Here is a 12427-nt window from a genome sequence, read left to right on the forward strand (position 1 = left end):
CGGAAGGGCTTAAGATGCTTTCAGGTACCAGCACAGGGCTTTGAGCAGGACCAAGCCTAAAATTGGGGTGCGAGGTCAGAGTGTGTGGAGGACTGGGTAAGGGACTGAGCAGACTTCCTTTCCAGAGGGGGTTAAGAGGGAAAAGGGCTCTAGGCAGTGTGGGAAAAGGTGGTTGTTTGTCTCCAGTCTCACCAGGGCTCTGAGGGTGGAACCCAGTGCAAAGGTAGTGTAGGAAATGTGAGCATTGACGCAGACCCAGCAATAAGTAGATAGCAGCCTGAAGGGCCATGGCCCGAGGGAAGAGAACTGTTGTTCAGGCGAGGATCCTGCAAGGCCCTAGGCAGTGTGAGACTGAGAGCCCAGAAGCCTGGAAATGGAAATGGGATGGCGACCAGGAGTCAGGCAGTCACTGCCCATCTGACTCCAGCAGTGAGGCCAGGCCCAGCTTGTGAGCCTCCAGGAAAGCAGGAGGTTCTGGACGGAGCTCTTGAGAGGATGCCCACCTTGTACTCCAGCTCTGTCAGGGCACCCACTGTTGGTTTCTTGCTCTGACCTCTCTGCTCAGATGGAATCCTCCACTGGAGAAGGAATGCCCTGGCTACTTCTTAGGTTTAAATGAAGAGGGCTGTTGATATTTGTTCATTACTTTACTAATGGACAGCTTACCCAAAATGGAGCATCTGGGCCCATGGGCTTGAGGCTGGAGCAGACTGCTCTCCAGAAGTATGGCAGATTCTTCCTCTGGGACAGGCTGCTAGCATGTCCTCCAGCTTCTCAGACCCTTACTTCAAGACCCAGAAAATGTCTGTTTTTCTGCAGCCTTTTAGAGTAATGTTTTCTGTCTTTGCCTGCTTATCCCCCTCCTGATTGCCACTACTTACCTTACTTTGAGTTATCTGTGTTGTGGTTTTTGTATTTTATTTTTTACATTGTATCATTATTCTGTGTGTGTTGGTACTTGATAACGCGGTGCATGTGTGGTGATCAGAAGCCAATTTTTAAGTCAGTTGTCCATCTATCTAGTTTTCAAGGCAGGATTTCTCTTGTTTCTGCCATTCTCCAGGCTAGATGACTGAAGGGCTTCCAAGTGAGTCTCTTGTCCCTTATCCCATCTCCTTTTAAGAGTGTTGGGATTTTTAATGCACACGTACACACACACGCACACACACACACATGCACACGCAAGCTAGGCTAACTGACCAGCAAGCCTGTCTTGGTCAATGCAATTGTGCCACCATACACAACTGCTTTTTTTCTTACTTTCTTTCTTTTCTTTTTTTAATTTGGGTTCTAGCAACCAAACTCTGGTTCTCATGCTCCCAAGGCAAGCATTTTACTGACTGATAAATCTCCAGCTCTCAGTCCCGTATTAACTAAGTTGTTCTTTCCCTTTTTGTTGAGCTTTATAAATGCTTTGTGTGGTTTAGATATGTCTTTCATGAGATGATACTTTGCAAAGATGCTCCCAATCTGATCTGTCTGTTCTCTTAACTGTGGGCTTTGGCAGAGTGGAAGCTGTCTCTTGGTTTGTAGGTTGGTTGGTTGGTTGAGGTGCTAGTGATTGAGCCGGTGACTTTGTATATGCCACACATGGGGTACCCCCAGCGGTGTCCCTAGCCATGGAGTTTTCAATTTTATTTTTTATTCATTTTATTTTATGTTGATGGTGTTTTGCCTACATGTATGTCTATGCATGCCTAGTACCCACCAGAGCCAGAGGAGGGCATTTGGATCTCTTGAACTGGAGTTACAAACAGTTGTGAGCCACCATGTATAGTGCCAGGAATTAAACCCAGGTCTTCTGAAAGATAACCAGTAAGTACTCTTTTTTTTTTTTAATATTTATTTATTTATTATGTATACAATATTCTGTCTGTGTGTATGCCTGCAGGCCAGAAGAGGGCACCAGACCCCATTACAGATGGTTGTGAGCTACCATGTGGTTGCTGGGAATTGAACTCAGGACCTTTGGAAGAGCAGGCAATGCTCTTAACCTCTGAGCCATCTCTCCGGCCCCCAGTAAGTACTCTTAATCACTGGGCCAGCTCTCCAGCCCAAGATTGCAGTGGGTTTGTTTGTTTGTAGGTTTTTTGTTTTGTTTTGTTTTTAGTTTTTCCGGGATAGGGTCTCACTGTAGCTTTGGAGCCTGTCCTGGAACTAGCTCTTGCCTCAAACTCACCGAGATCTGCCCACCTCTGCCTCCTGAATGCTGGGATTAAAGTTGTGTGCTACTACCACCCGGCAAGATTTCAGTTTTAATGAAGTCAATGTGATTTCTGGAATCTGGAAGTTCTGCTACTCAACACTAACCCCTTCCTGCCCCCAAAACAGAGGTTAAAGAAAGAGACAGTTTTTTAGTACAGATCCAGACTGTGGAAGATGGGGTAAATGTTCATTATCATCTGCCTTTTTTTTTTTTTTTTTTGTCTCAGAAATGTGTATGAGATGGTGGACTGGAAATTTAGGAATTCTACCCTTCTGGCTTGGCCAGGCTCTTTGTCTCCAGACCCATTACTTCGGTAGATGTTTGCTAAGGGCTGTTTTGTCCCCTCTCTCTGGCGATCAGGATCTGTACTACTACATGTCTGTTTACTGATTTGCAAGTATGGAAGGGCTAATCAAAGGTAGGACTAAGTGCAGCTAGTGTAGGTCATGTGATGCTGGACGCTGCCTTGCATTTGAAGCCACCCTGGGAACTTAGAAGACCCCATGAAAAGGACAGGTTCTCGGAACTGTTACTTTAATTTCATTTTGGATTTTATTTCTTTGTGTTATTTTCTGTTTTTCCATCAGAAAGGAGTTCTTCCTTAGCTGAGCTGAGTGGGCTGCTGTGGCCTGCTCATTCTCTCTTACCAGCTTATGTGGGTCATGCTTTTGTTACTACTGCTAACAGCTCTTACCGAATCAAGGTTACCTAGATTTTCTCTGTTTCCTCCAGGAATTTTATAGCTTTGCATTTTTACATTGGGGTCTGCGGTCCATTCTGAGATAACTTTTCCACCGCAGGAGCACTATAGTAAGCACTGTGGTAAGACTGGACGTGGACTGCTTCACCAGCTTTACTTTAGTGTGGTGTTGACTGTTTCAGATTCCTTTACCTTCCCACATGCTCTTTAGAACCGTTCTGTTACTATTCCCAGAATATCTGGTGGCACTCAGACAGGCCCAGCGCTACATCTGTAGAGCAAGTTGGAAAGAACTGACAAGCTAACAATATGGTTCTCCATAAAATTCTGCATTATTTAGAGTTTATGGTATCACTTACCTAGGTTGGTACTTTCCCTCAAAATTTAAACATATTTTCATGAAAGTTATGATATCTGGATAGGTAAAGGTCCTTGTTGCCCAGGCTAATGACCTGGCTTTCGTCCTTAGGCCCCACAAGGTGGAAGGAGAAAACAGATTTCTGCAAGTATCCTCTGACTTCCAGATGCATACCGTGGCACATGGTTGCTCAGACATGCACACATATACACACTAATAATTAATGTTTAAAATGCGTACATAAATATTTCATTAGATTTGTACCTAAATAGTCCCTTTTTAACACAAATGTGAATTTTATTATAGGTTTAATTATAAAATTCCAGTTGTTTATATAGAAAAGTGAATAATTTTTATACATTAACACTGTATAGTCCTTGCTATAATTACACTTTAGTCCCAGAAGTTTTTTTTTAAATATTTATTTATTCATTATGGATACAATATTCTGTGTGTATATCTGCAGGCCAGAAGACGGCACCAGACCTCATTACAGATGGTTGTGAGCCACCATGTGGTTGCTGGGAATTGAACTCAGGACCTTTGGAAGAGCAGACAATGCTCTTAACCACTGAGCCATCTCTCCAGCCCTCCCAGAAGTTTTTTGTACGGTCTTTAAGTTTCTTACAGTCATAATTGATGGACAAGGACACTTGTATTTTCGCTTCCAAAATCTTGTGTTTTTATCTGTTTCTTACTCTGTATTTCCTTTTCTTCTGTTGCAATAACTGGGACTTCCAAAATGACGCTAAAAAGCAGTGACCATAAGCAGCATCTTTGTATTAGTCCTGAGCCTAGAGAAAGCTTCTCCCCAGCTGTACATGTCATTGTGATACAATAAGAAATATCCAGGCACAGAGCTCCTAAAACTCTGCTCCTTCGGGATTGTGTATTGTGGGGGATGAGGATAGCATCTTCCAGTGAGTCCTGTCAGTCACACCTGCGTTTGTGCTAATGTAATCTGTCCTTGACGGTCAGGGAGGTCACCGAGGGAACCCACGGAGTGCTAGGAGGGGTGGAAGTGAAAGCTGCCCTGAGGTGGGGGTGGGGCTGAGCTAACCACTCTGGCCTCACTCTTGCTGAGGCCCCTGGAGAAGTTCACAGAACAGGGCTGGCAAATAGGAGGAGGTGAGCAGGGCTTACAGGGGAGGACAGTGAGGAGGACAAATAGGAGGAGGTGGTGAGCAGGGCTTACAGGGGAGGACAGTGAGGAGGACAAATAGGAGGAGGTGGTGAGCAGGGCTTACAGGGGAGGACAGTGAGGAGGACAAATAGGAGGTGGTGAGCAGGGCTTACAGGGGAGGACAGTGAGGAGGACAAATAGGAGGAGGTGGTGAGCAGGGCTTACAGGGGAGGACAGTGAGGCTCTGCACTCACCTCTAGTCTTGCTGATATTTAAGTTTGTTGTTTGATGGCCCAGGAGGTCATCTCTTTTGGTTGCTATTCTGTGTGAACTTGAGAACAACTTGTAATTTGTTGTTGGATAGAGCAGTCTTAAGATGTCAGTTATGGCCCCGAATCACTGATTTTACCCCCTGTTGGATCTGCTCTTTTCTGGCAGAGGTCACTGCTGCCTGCTTCTCCCGCAGTTCTCTCTTGTGTTCGTCTCATGTGTGAAGGGCTCGACTTAAAGACTGGCCCCTTCACTTCTGAGACTTCTATTATGTAATGCCCAATTGCCTCTGTCCCCTAAGTGCTGAGATTAAATGCATCCTCCATCCCCACAAAGTGTTAGCATGACACATCTTGTTTTTCTTGCTCTTCCTATGCAGTTCACACTAACCTTGAACTTGAAATTCTGCCTGAGCCTCTGAAGTATGAAGCAAAAATATACAAGTTCAAAGTCAATTTGAACTACGTAGTAAGACCTTATCTCAAAAAAGAAGAGCCGGGCGGTGGTGGCGCACGCCTTTAATCCCAGCACTCAGGAGGCAGAGGCAGGCGGATCTCTGTGAGTTCGAGGCCAGCCTGGTCTACAAGAGCTAGTTCCAGGACAGGAACCAAAGGCTACGGAGAAACCCTGTCTCGAAAAATAAAAAAAAAAAAAAAAAAGAGAGAAGAAAGATGAAGAAAATTATAGGCAAAAAGAGAAGAGAGACTTTGTCTTTTTTCACGTATGCTTGATGTTCTTGCTCTGGATTTGGATTGGAGTTTCCGGCCTAAAGGTCTATTTGGAATACATTTCCTTAGTTTTTACTTGAAAAGGAGTCCTTGCCTCTGAAGAACAATTTCACTGGCTTCAGAATTGCAAACATTTTTAAATTATTATTTTTATATTGTATGTAACATGTCACACGCATGTGGAAGTAAGTCAGAGGACAACATACAGGGGCCAGTTGGTCCCAGGGATCAAGCTCCTTTGCCAGGCTTGGTAGCCAGTACTTTCACTCCGTGGCCCATTTCTGAAGACCTTGTCTTGTTTCAGGTTTTGGTGCTGTTAGGTGTTATGCTAGAAGTGATGAGCCCAAGGAATAGGGATAAATAAAAGTTTTACCAGACCAGAATTGATTACCTAAAAAACATACTATGGACAGAAACACCGTGTATGAATTCTCAGAAGGAATAGCTCCCTGAGGGGAAATGGCTACTTTTAGAGCAGTTAAGGGAAGTCTCCTGGGCTGTTTGTGAGGGTCTTATTTGAGTAAGAAGAGGGCAGCACTGTCTTGTTGGTAGGAAATCTTACAACACCACTTGTCTTCTCTGACACGAGTTAGCAGCTAATTGTTTGTATAAGACAGCACAAGCTGGCTCTTTTTAGATTTTTGTTTATTATGTATACAGTGTTCTGTCTGCATGTCTGCGTGCATGCCAGAAGAGGGCACCAGATCTAATTATAGATGGTTGTGAGCCACATGTGGTTGCCAGGAATTGAACTCAGGACCTCTGGAAGTACAGCCAGTGTTCTTAACCTCTGGGCCATCTCTCCAGACCACAAGATCGCTCTTTTAAAAGTTGTTTTATTACATTTAATTGTAAATTGTGAGTGTGTGTGCATAAAAGCACAACAGTGCGCATGTGGAGGGCTAAGGACAACTTGTAGGAATCAGATCTTTACCATGTGGGTCTCAGGGATTGCAGCCCCTTTACTTACTAAACCATCTCAATGGCCCCACAAAATATTTTTTAAATCAAAACAACTTTTTATCAGAAATGTGTTTCTGAACATAAAACCTTTTCTCTTTTCCACACTTGTTTCTTTATGTCATACTTTTGTTTATAAAATCTCTGATATAATGTGTATATATATATATATATATATATATATAATGGACACAGACCACATTTGATCACTTTTTTGTTTTTTTTTAACCAAAGAGATCTTGCTAGAAGGTGTTAGTGAATAAACTGTTACTGGCTAAAATTTTTTAATATCTAGCCTAAGTTATCTGGTGCCTTTTTGTTTGCTTGTTTTTGTTTCTCAAGACAGGATTTTTCTGTGTAGCCCTGGCTGTCCTAAAACTTGCTGTATAGACCAGGCTGGCTTTGAACTTACCGAGAGCTGCCTGCTTGAGATCCACCTGCTTCTGCCACCCCAATGCTGGGATTGAAGGCATGTGCTACCACCGCCCTGCAAGGCATTGGTTTTTTTTTTGTTTGTTGTTGTTTTTGTTTTGTTTTTGTTGTTTTTTGTTTTTCAAGACAGGGTTTCTCTGTCACTTTGGAACCTATACTGGAACTAGCTCTTGTACACCAGGCTGGCCTCGAACTCACAGAGATCTGCCTGCCTCTACCTCCCGAGTACTGGGATTAAAGGTGTGTGCCGCCGCCACCAGGCAAGGCATTGTTTTTATAGTGCTAAATTAACCTTTTATTCTTAGAGACTTTTAACAAGGCCATGAAGGCTTGGATATAAAGAATCTGAGTCCTAACCATGGCAAAAGAGATCTAGTTGAAGAATACCATTAAGTGGCCAGCATTCTTGGTCTAGGAGTGGATTTAAAGGCCAAGTTTTGTTACAGAGGAAAATAAGGTTAATTTTGTTTTGTTTTTTTCTTTTTGAGATTCTGAGAGTCAAACTTAGCTAGTGTTTGAAATTCTATTCTGGTAGTGAGTCAGAGGAGACAGAGGACACAAGGCCTACAGTAACTCCTCCTGGAGGGGCAGGGTTTGCCCTGGAAGCGCCCTTGAGTATATTGGACCTCCTTCCCACGTGTTGGTGAGACTCAGCTTCACTGCACTGACTCCTAACATCCCCAAGTGAAAAGATGACCTTCCAGTCCTCGGAGATGAAATGTGCTATCCCTCCATCTGCTTCCCCACAAACCAGCTGTAAGGGAAAGGGGGACTCACTGTCCTGGAGAAATGAGACCCTAGCTACCTGTAGAAGTCTGTCAGGAAGGGGAATAGCATGTGCAGATATGTCAGGCGCATGTTTTGCTTCTTTCCAATCAGTGTATGGAGAATGCCAGGACTGGAGAAAGAATGGGGGAAGAGGTCTGAGTCCTTCTAGTATGTGGATTCACCCTATACAGTTTGCTACCAAAACCCCTTGGGTAAAATAGAAGGGCTGGGAGCATAAAAGGAGTGTTTTTCTCTAGGTAAAGTCCCCAGACTTTGTGTAATAACTCTCATTTGGGAGAAAGCTCAGTTCCTTTTATGATAGCCACCCTATCAGAGACATGAAGTGATGTTTTTTCATGTACCTTTCATACTGTGAACCTAGTAGGTTTCCTGGAGACAGTATGGGTAAGCTTCCTTGAAAATACAGGTAAGGAATTCAGAACTGAAGCCCTTAGCAGTCTCTTGGACCTGCTCCTCCACCTACAGTTCATATAAGTCCCTTGAAGTTCCTGCCAACCAGTATCGCCTGTAGTTGTTTTCTTCTTCTTCTTCTTCTTCTTCTTCTTCTTCTTCTTCTTCTTCTTCTTCTTCTTCCTCCTCCTCCTCCTCCTCCTCCTCCTCCTCCTCCTCTTCCTCCTCTTCTTTTTCACTTTCTTATTTATTTATTTGGGTTTTAAAGACAGGTTTTCTCTGTGTATCCCTGATCGTCCTAAAACTCACTCTTGTAGACCAGGCTGGCATTGAACTCAGAGATCCACCTGCCTCTGCCTCCCCTTTGCTGGGAATAAAGGCGTTCTCTACCACTGCCTATCTCTCCTGTAGTTTCTACCTAGAAACACGGACTGGGCTGTGATTCCGTATTAGAGAACTGTCAGTGGGCTTGGTTCCTGTCGGGTTAGCTTGTCTAGTTTCTTCTATATTTCTTGTAAGGTGGAAATATGATCACTATTTTTCTTCTCCACTCCCCCTTCTCTTTCTCTCTGTCTTCTGTAGGTGGAGTTTTCCTATACTACAGCTGCTTCCCAAATAACTGACACAGAGACTCAATATTAATTACAGATAATTAGTTGGTAGCTCAGGCCTGTTTCTAGCTAATGTTTACACTCAATTAATCCATATTTCTTACCTGTGCTTTGCGACGTGCCTTGGTGCCTTTTTTCAGTACGACATGCCCATTTTGCTCTCTCTGCGTCTACCAGCAGCTCTCTCACTCCACCGCTCTTCATCCCAGTATCCTCAGTTTGATTGTCCTGCCTGACTGTATCCTGCTTTACTATAAGCCAGTCAGCTTCTTTATTAACCAGTGAGAGGAATATATAGTATTCACAGTGTGCAGGATTATTCCACAGCATTCTTCCTTTCTGTCTCTCGGGGGTTTTGTTGTTGTTTGTTTTGTAGAGTTCTTTGTTTTGTTTTTGAAACATGGTTACTCTATATAGACTGTCCTGGAAGTCACTCCATAGACCAGGCTGGCCTTGAACTCATAAACGATCCACCAGCCCCTGCCCCTCCTCCCTCCCCTCTCTCATTCTAAACAGATGTAATCCTGACTGGTCTATTGCTCCTAGTGTGTAGCTCAGACTGGACTCTGGCCATCTGCTTGCCTTTATCTTCCTAGTGTTGTGATACAGGTCTATTCCACCATACTACAGCCATTTACTTCTCCTAGTTGAAACTAGAAACCCCTACATCGCTGTTAAATTTGGTTATTCATTGCTAATATGTGAACAAGCTACTAACTTTAATAACTTGCTAGTGGTCTTAACCAGCTTTCTACTGCTGTAACAAAACACCATAGCCAAAAGTTACTTGGAGAGGAAGAGGTTTATTTTGAATACCATACAGACTTACCTACCGGCATTCTGATGGTGATTTTCTCAGCTGAGGTTTCTCTTTCCAGATAACTTGCACTTGTCTCAAGTTGACAAAAAAAAAAAAAAAAAAAAAAAAAGTAACCATTTATCAGAGTCTGTCATCCTAATAGTGCTCAGAAGATTAACTAGATAATCAAACATAATCTTTGCAAGCCTGGTTTATGTTTTATGAATTCGGGAGCAGTGTTTGTTCTGTTTTCCATTGGTCACCTCTGCTTTTCCTGTTTCTGTGTGTGCCCCCTTTCTGTTGTGAATGATCGATTGGACCTTGCTGTGTCTTGCTGCTAGTGGGACCCAGACCCTGCACGTCCTGCGGAAATGCTTCCCTTTATCCAGCTCCGTGCTACTGGCCTCTGCTGTTTTGTTTTTTTTTTTTTTAACTTTGTAGTACTGTATGATTAGTGTCATTTTCTCTGCTTGCCACAACAGGAAACACTGTTATTGCTAACAAATCAGTGATGTGAGGGTAAGGATCATGAAGGACTTTGTCCTCAGGTCCCAGCAAATATATCCACCAATGTCTTATCACAGACTGAAAACCCTCATGTTTAAAGCTAAGCTAAGCAGAACAGCATACTTGAAGACAGAAAAGTATGTTAAGAGCCTAAACGCCTGGCAAACGTTCCTGAAGAAACAGTGTCTGTCTGTGCCTGCCCTACTATGTTTTCCGATTTAGTGAGTTGGTTCCCTCAGCCAGTCAGTGAAAACAACAGAGGTGGGATCCTCACTCCTTACTCTGGATGGGACAGTTAACTCTCTGGCCTGATCCTGACTCATAAGATGCAGCTATTTCCAAAGCTCTGTTGGCTCTAAAATGCTGCCGTCTCTCAGGCTGTCTTTGTCTTCCACATTCTTCTGAGACTCGGTCTTTTCTAAACTACAATTCCCAGAATGCTCTCTTAGGATTGGCATTCATTTCCTGCAATGCCATAACAGCCAGGTGCTCACATTTCCCGGCAATTGGCAGAAAATAACCTTGAGGAACCTTGACGGAGTGTGTCGGAGTTCAGAAAACTTAGGGATGGGTAAGCCTGCTTTCAATGTTTAGGCCACTTATTTATAGAAAATTTAAATTTTATTTTTGCAGTTTAAGATTTTAATAAAAGAAAAATTAAATCAAAAGAAAATTCATAGAAAAACCTGTCTAGTTTTTTAAAGGAGATTGACAACTACTAATAGGCTAGGTTCTTATACTTTTTGTTTTGTTTTTATTTTCCTAATGAAGTTGAATTTATATACAGTAAAACACAAAGTTCTTGAGGCTGTAGTTTGATGGATTTCAACACATGCAGGCTCCGTAACTGGATGTTTGGGCTGTAGAGTGATTTGATTGTCTTCACCCGCTGCTCCACACTTCAGTGAAAGTAAGGAGAGTGGCCAGGATTGGCAGCAGTTTCCAGACAGGAATTCTGGGATAGGGGAAAGAGCAGAGAGAACAAACCAGCCCATCTAGTGTAGTCCAGGTGTACTGCCAGGGTGGGAGCATTGATTGTTTAGTGCCCTTGTCCAAATTGGCATCCTTTAATAAAGGGCAGCGAGCTGGGAGGGCAGAGCCAGTGCTCAGTGATGACATGCTGCTTTTCAGGCTCTCTTCTACGCTGCACTTGTGGGTCATGAACCTTGGCACTCTGAACATCCTGACGTGTAGACAAGATGGTATGCCCTTCATTTCCAGTTATGTGTTTCCTACTCATCATCAGAGAATCTCGTGGTCCTGTGTTTCTCTTCACTTGCCAAGTGTCACAGACCAGCTTATGAACCTTGCTCGCCACAAGATTGATGGTGCCTAGGTGTGCAGTTCTTCCTCCAGAAGCACCTGCTGAACTTGTGTTTATATAGTGGCTGCCATAGCCTGCGGTGCATTTTCCCAAGTCCCATTGATTCACAGGCACTGCTCAGTGGGCTTTAGTCAGAACTTGGGCAAGGTGCAAGCTAGAGCACCCAGCAGTCTCTTCTGCCTTCTTTTTGTTAGATGCTCAATCCATGCCGGGGTGCCAGTCTGCTGAGCAGGCCACTCTGGCAAGTATAGCCAGCCTGAGGCTGCTATTGATCTTGGCCTTTGTCACGCATCTTTGCTCTGCTCTCCTGCCCATCCCCTTCCTTTCCTTTGTAACCGCCCCACCTCCTCCACTTTCTTTACCATGTGGTATCCAGTGCGTTTTCTGCCTCTGGGTCTGATAATTCTGCCAGCCTCATCCCTTATTAATCGTTGCCCTGTCCAGGTCCGCAGAACTCTGATTAGAGAAGACCTCTACCAGAAGCTGGCTGTGCTGATAGCCCTTAGCACAGAAGGAACAAGCTACAATGCTACTGAAAAGGACATCTGCAACCTGCTCTTGCTCCCAGGACAGCAGTCACAGCTAAGCCCTACCTCAGACCCACGGGCCCAAATGGCAACTCGTGTGCCCCCTGGGAGCCCTGCTCTCCACCACTACCTAGTCTCGGCCGTTCAGCCCCTCAGACTTCGTTAACATCCTTGTTCCTTTTTCTTCCTTATAGTACAAGACATTTCACATTTCCAGATTCTCCGCAGCCTCCCTCTCTGGGCTTTTCCTGTTTGTCCCTTTGTGATAACTTTTTTTCCCACTTTCTAGAGTGCTTCCTAAGTTGTCTCCACCTCGTTTTCTTTTATGTGGTATGGGTATTTTGCCTGCATGTATGTGTGCAACACAAGCGTGCAGTGCCTGCAGAGCCCAGGAAAGAGCACCCCCTGGGACTGGAATTGCAGACAGTTCTGAGTCACCGTGTAGGTGCTGGAAGCTAACCTAGGTCCTCTAGGAAAGCATTCAGAATAGACTCTGCTCCTGAGCAGTGTTGGAAGAGGGGAAGCAGACACTAGAGATGAAAACCTTCTAGCTCTGAGGGCCTGGTTCAACCTGGCCAAGCTTTGCAGAAGTACATTTCCTGCCCTGGGTTAACAGATACTTTACCGTGCCCACTTAGCTCTTCTCACAGGTATTTCATGTCAGGGTCTTGTTTGTTGAGCTAGTAACCGAATACTTCCTCAG

At 44.1% G+C, this 12427-nt stretch overlaps 1 protein-coding gene across 3 annotated transcripts in view; it reads left to right on the forward strand.

The window, feature by feature from the left end:
* Window positions 1–12427, forward strand: part of LOC121433412 (peroxynitrite isomerase THAP4) — a 39718-nt gene that overhangs the window by 7736 nt on the left and 19555 nt on the right. Inside the window, exon 1 of one of the 3 annotated variants that reach the window (XM_041631792.1) lies at window positions 10327–10444. The exons of 1 other annotated variant lie outside the window; for it this stretch is intronic. In XM_041631792.1, the coding sequence (XP_041487726.1) occupies window positions 10441–10444 (4 nt within the window). In that variant the 5' untranslated portion in view covers window positions 10327–10440. Of the gene's footprint in view, window positions 1–10326; window positions 10445–11057; window positions 11076–12427 lie in introns of those variants that run through there. One more of the 3 variants, XM_041631791.1, reaches the window with a different exon arrangement.

This window comes from Microtus oregoni, unplaced genomic scaffold, assembly GCF_018167655.1.
Source record: "Microtus oregoni isolate MIOR12 unplaced genomic scaffold, Mior012 000038F_ref0000394, whole genome shotgun sequence".
NCBI classification, from domain to species: Eukaryota; Metazoa; Chordata; class Mammalia; order Rodentia; family Cricetidae; genus Microtus; species Microtus oregoni.